This window comes from Podarcis melisellensis, assembly GCF_964234715.1.
Source record: "Podarcis melisellensis genome assembly, chromosome: 15".
NCBI classification, from domain to species: Eukaryota; Metazoa; Chordata; class Lepidosauria; order Squamata; family Lacertidae; genus Podarcis; species Podarcis melisellensis.
In genome coordinates this window covers 40,246,770-40,263,430 of record NC_138532.1, presented here as the reverse complement: position 1 = coordinate 40,263,430, position 16,661 = coordinate 40,246,770, and the positions used below count along the sequence as shown (strand labels likewise).

The 16,661-nt window shown below is 44.9% G+C and overlaps 1 protein-coding gene across 1 annotated transcript in view; it reads left to right on the top strand.

Moving 5' to 3' along the window:
* The first annotated feature begins 437 nt into the window (after positions 1-437).
* Positions 438-16,661, top strand: part of MED13 (mediator complex subunit 13) — a 102,954-nt gene continuing 86,730 nt past the window's right edge. The window contains exons 1-2 of the mRNA XM_081890132.1: positions 438-2,709; positions 4,591-4,825. Coding sequence (XP_081746258.1) covers positions 2,644-2,709; positions 4,591-4,825 — 301 coding nt within the window. The 5' untranslated portion in view covers positions 438-2,643. The remainder of the gene's footprint in view (positions 2,710-4,590; positions 4,826-16,661) is intronic.

Here is a 16,661-nt window from a genome sequence, read left to right as displayed (position 1 = left end):
CTCCCGACGCTGCTCGTCTGCTGCGGCCGCCATTAGAGAAGCGAGGGAAGAGGGAGGGAGGGAGAATAGAACCCAAAGGCGCCGAGGGGAAGGAGAAGCGGCGTCGCGCCTCGGTTTCTGGAGCAGCGGCGGCGGCGGCGGCGTCATGGGCTCCGAGAGCAGCTGAGGAGGCGAGCGGAGACGGAGGAGGAAGAAGAGGAGGAAGGCGGCGGCGCGGGGACTCCAGCCCTCAGGATGCCGCGGCTGGGCAGCCGCCGACAGAGACACCGCTGAGGGAAGGGAGACCAGGGCGAGGAGGAGGAGGAGAGAGGCCGGCATCGCCGAGGGGGCTGCTCGTGGCGCGCCGACCCTTCTTCCCCGTGAGGCAGCAGCCGACCCCGCCGCCGCCTCCAGCCCTTCTTCGGCCGCCTTCACCTGTCACCGTCTCCTGAGGGGAGGTGGGGGCCCCAAGAAGAAAAGAAGCGGAAATTCCCTCACGGCAAAAATTGGAAGGGGGGAAGGAAAAAAAAGGAAGGGAAGGAAGAGAGTTTTGGTTTCTCTCCATCTAACGTGGCGACGCTATATATTTATATTTAAAAGGATTTTGGGGGGTTTTTAAAAAAAGAAAGTTTCGCCTCCCTCCAGACACTTCGTTCTATATATATATATTCTGAGAAGAAAGTCATTTCTTCTCCTCTCTCCAGTTTCTTCGAAGACGTGGAAGAAGAAGAGACTCGGTTCTTTATGAGGGAGGGAAAAAATATTTCAGTTCACTTCTCATCCCATAGACACTTTTTACTACCTTTTTCTTAAAAGGAAAAGCTCTTCCGTCAACTTCATCATCTCCTTTCTCCAGTGTCTGAAGAAGGAAAAGGGGACACTCTTCTTGCCCAAAGGAAAGAAGGGAGAAAAAGTCTTTTCAGTTGCTGCTTACCATAAAGAAAAAAAACTTATCCTCTCTGCAAATATTTGTGGCCTAGAAGATTAACCTGAGGAATAACTCTCCCTTCATTTTTTTTGGAAAGGGGACTTTTCAGTTCTTAATACCCTCAACCCGTCACAGATAATTCAATTGTTTTTTTAAAAAATCATAATTACTTTTGGAGGAGTAGCCCTGGTTTTTCTCTGCCCTTTCCCCTTTCAGTGGCTGAAAAAGAGGTTCCTTATACCTGTTTGAAGGTGGGGAAAAGGTTTGCTACTTTACTCCCTTAAAAACCAACCAATCAACCGCCATCCGCAGATATTCCTGGCACGAAGGATTGACCTGAGGAATTAATTTTGTTTTTTAAAAGGGCTTTTCGGAGGGGGGCACAAGGAGGTCATCCATTCCTTTCCCTCTCTTTTTACCCATCAGCAGCAAAAAGGACACTTCAGTGCACTTGAGTGCTTGGATGAAGATTTTTCTTTTTGGAGGCAGGCAGTTTGGAAAAGGGTTTTGCTCACTCAGCTCTAAGTGGTTCCTGCTTGGAACCTCTCTGTGCGTAAGAAATAAAAGGGTGTTTGGGAGAGGGCTTTTTGGGGTGTGTGTGTGTGGATGAGTTCACCTTGAAGTTCATCTCATCACCTCCTAAAGTGTGCTTGTTTTTCACCCATATCTTTGGGGAAGAAAAAAAAATAGGGAAGAAGATATATATATATCCACCCTCCATTATCAACATCACTCCTGGCCTCTTCCAAAAAAATCAAATTTAGCAACTGGAAATCCCATCTGGAAGAAAATACGCATCTGGGTTTCCCTCCACTTTGATGCTGAGAATTTTAGAGGAGGATCCTCGGAGCTCTTGAGGGAACTTGGAAGACTCCGCTTAAACTCTTTCCCCCCTCCCTTTCCCCCCACCTCCAGCAGGAAGAAGGGAAAAATTGTATTTGGGGAAGGGGAGTTTGGCCAGTCAAGGATAACACCACCTTCTTGGGACAAACCACCACCTCCTGGAGACCAGAAAGTTTCCCTTCCTCCTCCCCTTCCAATGGCTTGATTTTTTATTATTATTTCTGGAGTGGAAATAGAAGCAAAAACGACCTTTTTGCATCTCCAACTCTTGAGAAGAAACGAGGAAAGGACTTCGCACCGTCTCTTCTCTATCTCCGCCCCCCCCCCCCCGGTCTTTTCTTCACTCTATAAATCCGGTGTGACGAGGCGGGGGGGGACAAGGCGCAAGAGAAATTCCTGGATTATTTCCCACACACCCTACAGCCACTGGATTATTTGTGTATCTTCCTTCTGCCCCCACCCCACCCGCGTTTGCAGATTGAAGATCGTAAATCTTTCTATTTTTGCAATCCCTTTGGATCAAGTACCCCCAATCTTTCTCCCCCGCCGCCGCCTTTTGCCCAGGAGGCTGTGAAAACTGATCCCTCTCCACGAAGATTTTTCTTTTGCACTTTTTTTTTAAAAAAATTGCCTCTTCCTTTTAACCTCCCCGGGTTATTTATTCCTTTGCCTTACTTGTGCGCTCTCCCTCCCCTTGATATCTCCTCTCCCCGCAATGTGTGTGTGATTCTTTTTTTTAAAGGGGGGAGGGAAAAGGGCCGTTTTCCCTCGGTTGTGTTTCTCCCTCCCCTCTCGGTCGGCGTGTGTGTGTCTCTCGCTCGCTCGCTCTGTCTGTCTCTTTTCTTTCTTGTCGGAGGCTGTGGGATAATGGCGTGTGGGTTGTGGCTGTGAGGATGAGTTCCTGCTTCGTGCCGAACGGGGCCAGCCTTGAGGATTGCCATTCCAACCTATTCTGTTTGGTAAGTGGCTACTTTTTTTTTTTAGGGGGGGGGCGGTGTGCAGATCGCCGGAGATAATCATGCAAGGAAAGGTTGGAGGGGGGAGGGAGACGAGATCGCCAGGAGAGGGGAGGGAAGAGGAAAGGAAAGTGGGGGGGGGAGGGAAGAAGAGAGAGGAATGGAAGCAAAGCAGCCATTTTTAGCATTGCATCTGCTAGAGGAGTCTTCTGGAGCAGGCCTTGCCAGGAATCAACTAGCTCTCCTGTATATATATTCCCCTCTCTGTCTCCCTCCCTTCCTCCAAAGACTTTATGCCTACGACTCCCCTGCTCCAGCTTGCTTTTTCTCCAAATCATTCTTCACCCTCTTTTGTTTTTCTTCCTCTGATTCTCCACTAACTTTCGATTTCTCTCTAATCTGTTGTTGTAGGTGACATGATTACTTATGCCTATTTTATTGCAGTTCAATTTCAGCCTAGTTTTAGCTTAGCTCTTCTCTCTCCCACCCTCCTTTTTCTGCTTCCCAAGCTAACTTTGGTGAAATCCTCCCCTCACTCTCCCCCCAGTTCCCTAAAAGTGTCACCCTACTAAAACTGGCAACAAAAGTCCGGTTGGAGGAAGCTCCACTCTATTGCTATTCGCAGGTTACACATTATTTGTTTATTTTTTAAAGTGTGTGTGTGTAAACGGATCCCTCCACAGTTTTGTAACCTTGCCTTATTTAATTGCTGCCGTGGAATTCAGTTAAACCTTCATTCAGTTAAGATCCCAGCGTGGGTTTTGCTGACCACTTTCTCACTCTGGATTTATTTCAATGCAAATTGGCAGCAGACTCGACCAGCTGGTGTTATTTAATCCTGAAAGTTAAAAAAAATAAAAAAAATCTATGCCAAAGCTATTGTGCTGATGCGTAGTTGGGTGTAAGGAATCCAAGCAGTCTATCTCTGCAGGATCACAGGTTACTGGCTGAGCTGGCCTGCTGCTCATGAGTGCCAGTGTCTCTTTAAAGCATGTCTTCCCTCTTCTCCATTTCTCTTTCCAAGATCACCAACTGTTGCAAATTCTGTCACTTGACAGAGGTGCTGGAACCTTCCTTGTTGGAATTAAATAGGCCAGGAGAACCTTTATTGTATCTATATACTGGGGAAGCAAGTGAATTTTGTGTTGAGTGGAAAGAGCACCCTCTTTATCAACAGCTGGAAAGTGAACCCTGTGTCAGTGTCTACCATTTCTCTTAGCCCCCCCTTCAGCTGCTGTTGAAACACTGGTCATTAAAAAAAACCTCTTTCTCGGAATAGGAGTGGAGAAAGAACTGTTGAAAGTTTCCTTGAATTGTAGTGGAATCCATTAAAAGTTCGGAATGTTTTTTTTTCTTTGTTGGTCCCCCCCCATGGGGATAGTCAGTATTTTCAGTAAAGCCTCTGCCTTTCAAAATGATTAGGTTGTTTTGTTGCAGTGCTTCTAGTGCTAAGTGGCTAAGGAGAGGGTTATTAGTGAGGTGTTTATTTGCATTTGTAACAGATGTAGATTCTCTCTCAGGAAAGGGAGTTCTCTATATTTGGAGATTCAGCAGGATTTGCAAAAGTGATGGTATAGTTCAAAACAAGCACTTGATTTTATGATATTCTGACATCCTAGGATGCTCTGTTTGAATAACAAAACTCCCACTGATTTGAACGGAGCAGGGATTGAAGTCATTGCCACTGGCTTATTGACCGAAAGTTGTCATAAGGAGGTGGTAGGGAAAATGCATTTTTTAAGTCCAAAATGCATATGTGCTTAGTGAAATGGGAGAAAGACCTGCTGGGAAGTGAATAGAAATATGTCTTTGGTAACTGCTGCAATTTTAGAATGAAACCTTCCTGTTCCCTCTAGTCTAATTTCTGTTACAATTTTCTTTCAGGCCGATTTAACAGGAATTAAATGGAAACGCTACGTATGGCAGGGTCCAACATCTGCACCAATCCTGTTCCCGGTTACCGAAGAAGACCCTATCCTAAGCAGCTACAGTCGTTGCCTCAAAGCTGACGTCTTGAGTGTGTGGCGGCGAGACCAGAGGCCTGGGCGCAGAGAATTGTGGATATTCTGGTGGGGCGATGACCCGAATTTTACTGACCTAATTCATCATGACCTAACAGGTAAGGCAGAGAAGGCTTGGACACTGTGTGTGGTGGTATCTTTCAGATATACAATTTTATTTTCCTAGTTTGCTGCTCTAATAAGCTTGGATTTATTGAGAATTGAGAGATGAAGTACACATTATTGCAATTATTCACCTTACTTTTTTTACTCTGCTGTTCAGAAATAATTATTATATTGGAACCTCCTTTGGTCAGGGACTTCTCTCCAGCTAATGTTACTCCATAAAATGTCATGTGCCCTTGGGGTGCCAAATAAATAGCAAATACATAGAAGTGCAAACTGGTCTTCTGATTGTGTGGGAGAAATCTTGGAGAACATCTTGTGGGATTGCTTTGTTTTTCTCTCTCTAAAGATATGTTAACACATTTGAAAAAGTGGGTGGAATATAAGTTTGAATGTATAGAACACAAGTATTTGTGTTGAATGTAAACATCTGTGATAGTGAGGCAGGTGTGGAGTCATGTGCTTCTATAAGTCATTCTGTGTCTAGGTAATTTTGTTCTGTAAGGTATATTTTTTGTTAGGTATGTTGCTAAAGCCAGAGGTACAGCTGGCTTTTGTTAGGAAAAGGAGGCTTAGATGTGGAGGCTGCATTGGCTGTTTTAAACCACCATCTTGAAGTATAGGTGATGGGGCGGGACTATAGTTCAGCGGCAGAACACATGCTTTGCATGTAGAAGGTCCCAAGTTGAATCCTTGGCATCTCCAGTTAAAATATCAACTTGTAGTCGAGGACTTCTAGAGATTTTGGAGAACCACTTCCAGTCAAAATACACAGTATTGGGCTAGATGGGCCTGACCTGATATAAGGCAGCATGTTATAAGGCAGTTGTGTATAATTAAACTGGTGGTTTCAGAATCGGCAGCATATGATAGACCCCACAGGTGTCACTTAGGCTGTGTACACACTATACATTTAAAGCAACTCCCCCCCCTAAAAAATTATGAGCACTGTCCTCACAGAGTTAAAATTCCCAGCAACCATTCACAAGTGAAAAAATGTGTTTCAGATGTGCTTTAAAGATATGGTGTGTGTGCAGCCTTATTCTTGCGCATTGGCTGCTGTGTGATGCTTATTTGTCAGCTGTTTTGAGTGTTCATGCAGAGCATGGCGAGAGATGCTGCTCCAAGCCGGGGGGGGGGGTGTATGTAAAATAACAGCAGTTTTGTGGTTTGGGGTTTTTTTGAAAGTTGAGACTGGAGTAGCTTTGTAGAAGTAGATCTTGAGGAAAGGTTTAAAGTTGGGGAGGAAGCTGGCAAATCTGAATTACCTGTTACATGCTGTTATTGATTCTGACCCACATTGTCTTCTCACCAGTTATGACCTGCTATTGTGACTTAGCTGTATAAAGCAGCCTGATGCTTTTTTAGTATGAATTGACACTAGAAATTTGAGTACATGTTGATTGCAGTAGGATCATCTATATAAAACTATTTCAAGTTTGGACTGTTTTCTCTCTCCGCTCTGCCTTGGCAGCAATCTGGTTTTATGAGCCTGAAGATGCACTTAAATCTTTAAATGTCCTATTTAAACACTATAATCTCTTACTCTTATGTACACCTAGCACACTCTCTGTGCTATATTGAAAATTCCTAAATGCTTAATAGTCATTCAGGTACATTAAGCAGCCTTTCTGTCACACTACTACTTCCTGTTTAAATTCTGTGTAGTGTGGTTTCTAGGACATTTGAGCTGTGAATCAGAAGTCCCCGATCATGACTCAGCCATGAACTCGCTAGGTGGCCTCAGACAAGCTTCTTTCTCAAGTCTGTGAACATCTGAGTAGTATAAAAATACAGTTGTTTTTCTTAAATCAGATCATAGGAATAATAGCAGTGTCCTTCCTGAAAGGGCTGTTGTAAAGATGACTGTGAGAGTACACATGAGGCCATTTTGAACGCTTGAAATATGTGAGATCGCATGGCAGGTCATGTTTAAACTGTCTGCAGGCAGAGATAGTCACTAAATATAGACATGGTACTGTTGTAGTCTTGGCAATAACTCTTCAGTAGGTAGTTGCCCATATTACTCCTTTCCCCCCTAGCTTCATGGTGATGCTTCTGACACTTTGCTCTCCCATCTGTCTGGCATTCTTGTCCCAACACACGACGGGCAGCGAGGGTGAAGCTGCAGGAGCGGCCTCTATGTAGTGCTACGTGATTTCCTCCATGCTAGATGGGGAGGAAGGAGATCTTTATGATTGCAGCTGATCTGTATGAAACTGTGTCACTAACAATGCTTAATGGATGGTGCTGACTTCAAATGCCAGTGATCTCTATGGCAGCAATGGGACGTTTGGGTCATCTGGGAGCCATTGTCTTACCTGTTGCAGGTAACCAGGCAAGTGCCAAATTATAAAGCTGTGTTGGCAATTTCTTTTTTATTATGTATTTTTATCTTAAGCTTGCTTTTGAGCTCTAAAGCATAACCCAGAGGAAACTGAGTACCTCTGGGACACTGAAGATTTAGATTGGAGCATTTTTGTGGTTATGGCACCCATTGTGGAACTTGGTGCCCAGAAAAAAGTGCCATTTCCTTCCTTACACTCGTAATTTGCCTGTTTGTGTATTGGGGAATGGAGAGTGTTTTTATTAAGGAATGCCTCTTAAGATTGTAGTGCTTGGTGGCTGCACCGAGGCTGATATTTAATATTTAATATTAAACATACAAAATTGGAAAAATACTAAACATGTGATATAAATAATGATATAACAATGTAATCATGTACTGTACTGCTCTATTACAAGACATACAGAAAATATGCTATGAAAGGGATAATTGCTTCTGGTTCTAAATTGCACCTGGTCTAAAATATTTTGCCTGTTTATGGAGTGTTCTACAGGGAACTAGCAACCATGACAAATATTTTAAAGTCCTATTGATTCAGTGGGTTCCTTCAACATGCACTTGAGAAGCCTCAACGTTGGCTGGCTCATGTTGGCAGTAAAGAGTTACAGTCCCCTATGTTGTAAAAAGAATACAGACCTCTAGCTCTAGCCTATATCCACTTTCGCAAATATCTTTTTATTTCAGGTGATTATGGTAATTAACACTTGCTTAAAGCACTTGTGTACAGCATTTCAGTCGTCTCTGCAGCAGCCCTGCAATGTAGTTAATCTCTTCATGTGGCTGAGACTGAGTGTGTGTGTCAGAATGCAAGAAGCTGCTTTTTACCATTTCATGTTTTTTGTCCATTTTACCTAGTGTCACCTACTCTGGCTAGCAGCAGCTCTCCAGCTTCTCATGCAGAAGGTCTTTACCATCCCTTGCTCCCTGCTCCTTTTTAAGTTGAGGCACCAGGGATTGGTCCTGGCATCTCCTGGGTGCAAACAGACGGTTCATCTGGGATAACTCAGTTGGTAGAGCATGAGACTCTTAATCTCAGGGTTGTGGGTTTGAGCCCCACGTTGGGCAGAAGATTCCTGCATTGCAGGGGGTTGGAGTAGATGACCCTTGTGGTCATTTCCAACTCTACAATTCTATGTGTATCAGCTCTATGATTAACTCTAAACTTAAGTGGCTTGCCTAAGGCAAAGAGGAGATCTGAAGAGGGAGATTCCTCATTTGTACCTCTGTTTGCTAGCATTTACACTACATATAGTTTTCTGTGTACATTATAAATAGGGGAAGCAGTTATCGTTGCCATGGTGCCAGTCGACTTGAAACAATTGCACTAGTTTTATTAGCATAATCTTATTGAATCTCCATATGTACCACTCTTCTATAGGAATACTTAACCCAACAGTGGCATATTATATACTAGAGAAGGGTTTTATTGTTAAAATCGCAGATGTGTTTTAAGTACTTGAGTTAGTGGGAGCAGGACGTGGTTAAAGCCAGTAGTCCTAGAACGGAGAGGCTTTTGCAAAAAAAGGAGTCACTTGCAGATCAGATACTTGGGCATTCTGGTAGTACATCTATAGCTTCCTTATTTTGCCCTGTGAGTTACCTCAGTCATAACTTGCACAGCCTGTCTTCTGTAAAGCTGAGCTGTAACTTAGACCATAAACCTATTTTTGTCCTGGGCTGCTTCTGAGCAAAGGCCAGTAGATTTGCAGGAGTATCTGTTTAAGCTTGGTGCATTAAGGCATTCAAGATGGGAAAGGGAGATGTCTTTCTTACCGGGACACTTTTTGTATTTTGGGGATATTCAGATTTTCATTTTACTCAGAACACCATCTGAAAGAATGGAAAGGCAGCAAAACAAACAAATCTGATTTAATATATTTATGTGATAGATGTACGCACACAAGAGGCTGTTTGCAAGGTTGCATAGGAATGCAAACACTGATAGTAATCTAAGCTTTTAGCATTCAGTTGTAGGAATGTGTGACTGCATCAGCCTGTTTTGTCCATGCAACTAGACATGCTAGGGATTTTGGTTTGGGACCTTTTGCATATGAAGGCTGTCCTCTACCACCAACCCTTCATTGATTTGGAATGGGTGACACAGACGTGAGCTTGCATACCTGGCTGAGGGATCTATGGTAATTTCCTTCCTGGAAGCAGCAGCTTAGCCCTTATGGAATGCTGTTCCAGAGGGTCCAGCTTCCTGCTGGAATTGGCCCTTCAAAAAGGGGAATGTGGTAAAAACTGAAAAACCATCCCCGCATGCATGTATGCATGCATGCATGCGTGGTAGGTAGTGCACAGACCTTTGGATACTGGTCATAACATCTCATCGAGCCGGAAATCTATTTCAGCCTTTTGAAACAAAGCTTGTAAATTGTCCTATTCCTAGAATCACAGTGGAACCATTGTTGTGTGTATCCACGAGTTATGGAAGCTTTTAATAAAAATGGAGCAATAGCTTTCAAGTTTGATTTACTGCAGGGGTCAATGTAGCCTTGCAAATGAACCTTCAAAAGTATGGTACAATTTAAGTTGAAATAGGACATTATTGCCAGAGAATAATGACCATAGTCTTGCTTGCAATATCTTGCAGCAGTAGTCTAAATCAGGGTTCAGCAAACTTTTTCAGCAGGGGGCCGGTCCACTGTCCCTCAGACCTTGTGGGGGGCTGGACTATATTTTGAAAAATATAAATACCCTGCAAGCCGGTCCTGCAGCTGCCTCTGAAGATGGAGGGGGAACGCACTCTGCACGCGCTCAGGAGCGCGTCTCGGCAGTGACTGCTCACCGGTGTTGTTGAGGAGCAGCCGCCGCTCCATCGGCCCATCCCCGCAGAGCTAACAGGCGGCTTGCACCATGCGCTGTGGCCCATTGTCCAAGGCTGGCGGGCAGGCCGCGCACACGGAGTGTCAGGCAGGCGATGCGCAGCTCGCCCTCCAGCTGCTCCAGTGTGGCCGCCGAGCGCGCCACCAGCAGCAGCGCCAAGCCAGCTGCCAGGCACGGGGCTAGCAGGTGTACCAAACTGGCTGAAGCCCTGCGGTGCGCCCGTCACGAGGCCCATGGTGTAGCCCAGACCCACTGCTCTCCTGCCGTCTTCTCCATCCATGGCCGCACTGGTTTTACCTTAGCCGCAGGCAGCAAGGCTTCCTGCAGCCAATCTGAAGCCGCACCAGCACCCGCAGCGCGTGGGGACTGACCGAGCGGGCATCAGGGTCTGCTGGCTGGATTTACGAGCCTGGGGTCCGCATCCGGCTCCTGGGCCTTATTTTGCCTGGGCCTTAGTTTGTCTAAATGCTTTCTTTTTATATTTTGTTCTTTTTACATAAATGTTCCATCTTGTCAGTGCATTCCATTGCAGGAATACAATGCACTTATTTGTACTGGTTTCCCCACATTGTCCACAACTCTTAAATCTTGTGACTTTTGACTTTGTATTCAGGAATACCTGACCTGCAGCTTAGTGAAAAGTTGTTGTTGGCTGTTAGCTTCAATGGGCTTTTTCATAGTTTTCTACATTAATGCATTCAGAAGGGGTTATGCAATACCATTTTCTAAGAAGGCACCTGGGATATATCTGAAAGAGAGAAACTGCTTTCAGACCCTTATATATGCTTGTTTATCTTGGAGTGCCACTTTTAAGAGTGGAGTAAAAAGTGAGGTCCAAGGTTCTGTAGCCTCAGATTTGTTGTTCCCAGTAGGTACTGTAGAGGGGAAAAGTTGGGCTGGGTTGCTCAAGTAGCTGACCCTTCTTATAGCTGAACATGCAATTATATGGGATTTAACTGAGCTTATGCTTCAGATATAGATCAACACTGCATACTGTGGTTTAGCCTTTGTTACATGTTTTGCACACTTGATAAGGCATAAGAGAATTTTTCTGCTGATCCTTTTTTCTTGTGCCACCTTGGTAGTATGAGCCTTTGCTGTTTATTAAGGCTCAGTTAACTTGCTGAATGTTTTGATTTACATGTTCATTTTTTTTTAAAAAAAGTTCACTACCAATTCTGTTATTTCGCTGGCGAGTTTTTATTATCACATTTCCTTTTATGTGTAATATACTGAAACTTCCTAAAATTAATTGACTAGGTTTTGTGCTTCATTTAGCTGGAAAGCTTTGACTGTGGATGGATTATATATAATGCATTTTTTCTGAATTCTGAAACTTCTGTGCTATGTCTCTCTGGCTGAAAACAACTGTGAGCAGTATAATGTAGTATTGGGCATCTTATCACGAGAGGGAGGAGAATGACTTGAGTGAAAATTCTTAGAAAGTTGTGCAATGATATTGGGCAAGCTTATGAAAAGGAATGATTATACGTTCTCAGACCTTCTTGGACACTTACTGGGTTCTGGCTTTGCTTCGGAGCATGAAATGGTGTTTCTGCGGCTGCAGGTCCTTGGATGCATTAAGAGTTTTTGGCAGTGGCCCTTTGTGCAAGTCTATTGGCTGGAGCTTTTTAGTAATTGATTTAAAGCAGCAGTTTTCAAGCTTTCTACCTCCAGGGAACCATTTCCACATTGGCTTTTCTGCCACAGAACACCTTTGTGTTATGCAGAAGATCCTGAGGGCACATAGCCAGTTTGCATGTAGTGCTAGGTAGGCAGTCCATTTGGGCCTTGTTGTCGTTCTGTGGGAACTGAAAGTGCACCCTAAAATATACCTGGCATTTGTTTGTGGTTGCACGTAGCAGAACATCGCACTTGTGGACAGGTTGTCTTTCACAGAAGCTTGTCTACTGCAACTTATTTTTCTCTTCGATAAACCACTGAAAAGCAGGGTTTGATGGAGCATAGTTTAAAAATCACCAGATTGAAGGATACTACTTGGATCTGGAAGTATTCTGCCTTGCATAGCGCCGCTGAAGGAACTGAATGCAGGCTCCTTCAAGAGGCTTCTCATCATTTTGTTGGTTTTCTTGGATCTTCCTTAAACCAAACAGTACAGAATTGGTGATGTTTTCTGCCATCTAGCTGTATGCTTCCTTGTTCTTCAGGCCCGGACCTTGTTATTTTGCCTGGAAGGGAATGCTTGGATGCCTCTGCCAGCTGGCTGCATTGGCTATCGGCATCAAGCCTGGGATAACTGCTGCTCTTTTCTCTCTTTTTTCCCTGCTCTCCACAGAGCCTTCTTCCTGCATTGGCTTGAAGGGATTTGTTTCTGAAGCCAGGGTATTGGGTGAAGAATCTTGATACCATTTACCAGATGTAATATGAAAATTACCCCTTCAGCTGTGCAGCCAGCTCTTGGCTGTGGTATTATTTTTATCTTATGACAGCCTCACAACAGTGACACATGTCCCCAGTGACAATAGAAGCTCGATTATTGTAATTCCTCCCCTGCAGGGCTTAAAGTAGGACATCTCCATTGCTTGCAGCTTGCTAGGAAAGCAACAGTCTGTCCTGATAGGAGCAATAGTGGTTGTGTCTGCCTCTCTCTTTCTCTCCCCCCCACCCAAACAGATAAACAGGACTGTGCATATTCTGTGCTAGTGATAAACCATGGAAATAGAATTGTGTGTCCATGTATAATGTAGTTGAATTCCTGGATTTTGGAAATGGTTTAGGCCAGGGGTCAACAAACTTTTTCAGCAGGGGGGCAGTCCACTGTCCCTCAGACCTTGGGGGGGGGGCAGACTATATTTTGGAAAAAATAATAATGAATGAATTCCTATGCCCCACAAATAACCCAGAGATGCATTTTAAATAAAAGGACACATTCTACTCATGTAAAAACACGCTGATTCCCGGACTGTCCGTGGGCCAGATTTAGAAGGCGATCGGACTGGATCCAGCCCCCGGGCCTTAGCTTGCCTACCCATGGTTTAGGCATTCTTTCAATGGGTGGAATAGCAAGTGATGAAGGACAGGGAGAAGTGGAAGCCTATGCTGCTTATTAGGGTTGGGCGATACCTTGTTACCTGCGTTGTGTTATATCATCAGCTAAATATCACAATATACAGATTAGGGCTGGGCGATATTAGGTCTTGAGCATCGCAGTATATCACCAGCCAGACATGGCAGTTTGGCGATATACAAAGAGCTGCATTGGCCCCAGCCTGCGAGGCCCTGGGTGATACTGCTTCAGCTCTCACTGCGTGGGAACTGAGGTGCTTTCACCCCAGCACCTCACAGGTCGTGGCCAATGCAGCAGGCCCCAGCCTGCTGCTCAGACGGAGGGAGCCCTGTGACGAAGTGTGACAGGCTCTGTTTGCACGGCTCCCTTCTCTGGCAAGGTAGAAGGGGTGGGCAAGTGGCCTCCTTTTCTTGGGAGAAAGATGCTGCTTGCTTGTCTCCCCACCACCACCAGTGGAGACGGAGGGATCCCTGAGAATGGAGACTGACAGCTGCAATCACAGGGATCCTTCACCTTCCCTGTCAAGGGGTGAGGGGCGAGGAAACAGCCTCCTTTTCCTAGAAGAAAGAGGTTAATTGCTCCCCCAACCCCTTGCTGGCAAATACAGAGGGATCCCTGCAAACAGAGCCTGACAGGTTCTTTCGCCAGGGCTCCCTTTGCTGGCATGGCCCTCTCAGCCGGGCAGCGCAAAGCCTCCCACACCCTAGCTGAGGGAGCCCAAATCCTTTTCCTGCTGGCAGGAGAAAGATTGGGGCTGCTCAGCTGGGAGTGTGAAGCCTTATTTCTCAGCCTCTTGAATCTGTTTAGAAAAAAACAAAAAGTTAATGGTATCGTGTTCTTTGGCAACCTTTTGGATACATGTGGAGACATGTTCTGTTCATCGGAATGGTTCCTTTTCAAAGCAATTGCCTCAGTGCCTTTTGCGCAACCTCTCAGTGTGTTTCTTCATTTGCGGTTTTTATCTTGGTACTTGATATGCGTAAAAGCTGGAAAGGTTTAATCAACAGCACCTTCCAGGCCTTTGCTGTGCCAGCAATAACTTGTCCGTGGTTCATATCTCCACAGAAGGGGGCGGTGAATGGGTGCAAGATGGCAAACATGGACTTCGGGCTTGACAATCTTGTTGCCAATGCAAGATGGCTTAATAAGGGGGGGGTGTGTGTGCACGCGTTTCCTCGAGCCTCTTCCCTAAGTACTGGTACATGTGAACAGTGTTACATGTGTGTATGTAAATAGAGGCTTTGGCTGACAAAATATTCTGTAAAGATTTTACTCTGCTCATGTATAATTTGCTAGACAAAAACGCATGTTAGGCTGGAACCGCTTTACAACTCTTTTTTTTATTTCAATGGGTGCTTGCTTCTGAGCAGTGTTAGAAACTGAGATAGAAAAGCTAGAAGCCAAATGGCTCCTGCGACCCCTGGGTTGTGAGCATCAAAACAGAATGTCTAGACACCTTTTGGGTGGGGGGTGTCAGCAACACTTTTTATTTATTAATAAGAATGAACTAATACACAATTCACATAAATGACACATTGTTAATATCGTATTTTTAGCAGAAATTGTTAACACATGTTTCATTTGGTGTTTATAATAATAATATTGGTACCATACTTCAGTTTTCAAAGCACTCAACCCTTTATTGTTAAACTTCTTAACATATAGTCTATCCTTAACATATACCGTATTTTTCGCACCATAGGGCGCACCGGACCATAGGGCGCACCCATTTTTTGGGGGGGAAATAAAGGGGAAAAAATTATTTCCCCCCCCCCAGGCGCGGGGCTGGGGCGGGGGAAGCTCGAGCTTCCCCCGACCCCAGCCCGCAAACAGGCAGCTCTCTGCAAGCCGTGGGAGCACTCCCGCTGCTTGTGGAGAGGTCCGCGAAGCCTGGGCGCGCTGAACTCAGCGCGCGCAGGCTTCGGCATGCTGGCAACTCTCCGCAAGGAGCCGGAGCGCTCCAGCTCCTTGCGGAGAGGTCCGCGAAGCCTGGGCGCGCTGAGCTCAGTGCGCGCAGGCTTCACCATGCTGGCAACTCTCCGCAAGGAGCCGGAGCGCTCCGGCTCCTTGCGGAGAGGTCCGCGAAGCCTGGAGAGCGTGAGGGGTCGGTGCGCACCGACCCCTCTCACTCTCCAGGCTTCAGCGAAAGCCTGCATTCGCACCATTCCCCTTCATTTTTGGAGGGGAAAAAGTGCGTCCTATGGTGCGAAAAATACGGTACTTTGAGGCTTCAAAGCACATACATTTCAGTAATCCTTGAGTGTCAGCCAGGTGGAAAAATGGAACCCGACTTCTTGAGGTGCTCACAAATGGATAATCTTTAGGCACAAAATGCACCTGGCACCCTGCTAATTTCAAACCCTGCTTCTGAGTAAACATACTTAAGACTGCACTGGCTGGCATGTGCCCCTTTTGGCCGCTTCTTTTGGAATTATGCTCCTATGGGAAGCTTGAGCCTGTGTGTCTTTTGGGAGCAGAGTGAGGCACGATTTCTGCCCCCACCCCGCAAACTTGCTTTTGATGGCTATATGGTAAGTTAGACACATTGCTTTCCGTATCCAAAAGGCTCAAGGGATGAGACAAGTCCAGTAAAGTGTAATGGATATATTTTCTCCCCAGGAACTTGTCCTGAGATCCCTTGGTTATTTATGTGCAATTTAATTTTCTAGATCACTTTTTTTTTAAAAAAAGAAAATTTAACTGTGCACAAATTCTGAGGCTAGATGAGGTTGAATGCACACTGCTTTTTGCTGCTCATGGCAAGAATAGGGTCAGTGCAATGCTGGAGCTTGAGAAGTGAGGCTTGATCTTCTCCGTCATGAAACTGAACTTAATGTCTGTTTTCACCGCCATCACTTTAACTTGGTCGCTTTCCAACAGCTTTGCATTTAACACTTTCAAAACTGCCTTTGGAAAGTAAGTGGTAGCTGCTGTAGTGTCAGGATCGCAGAACAGGTTCCTTCCTGGAATAATATTTTGTATATAGGCTCATTCTTAGGGAGGGAGTTACAACATCTGAATATTCAGCAAGGAGATGGTTTAAGGAACCATTTTCCACACACCCCTCCTCTTCACATACAGTAAAAATATTAGTTAATGTTAATTATTTCCAAATAGACTTTTTGGCTCAAGAGTCATGGTTACACAGATTTTCCTACATCATGTGGCTTGGTTAATAATTACCATTTTCCACAATAAACAAATGGCATTCTTCTATCATTTCTCTAATCAAAAGTGTCTTTCAGTTTCTAGGCTTCAGAAATCTTAACACTCCCCCTTCCCCAAGGTAAACTAATTTTGCTACCTCAGTAAGCTAATCACATTACCTCAGGTGGTACATGTCTTTAAATTAATGTATCTTTAATGAAAGGAAAGAACTTATACTACACACTCTTAGGACATGGTTTTTAACTGATGCACTTAGTGTCTGCATCATGTCACAGCCTTTGCTCTATTTCAGCAATGTTTAAGAGATTGGAAGCACCTTCCAAGCTTGTATGCTACTTCTCTCTTCGTGTTCTCTCACGAGTTCAACTTTGCCTTTTGTTCTTTAAAGTAGTCAGTGTCTGCACTGGTGTGTGTTCTTAGCCTGGTTAATTGTAAACTGTAGTTTGCTGTTATGGCT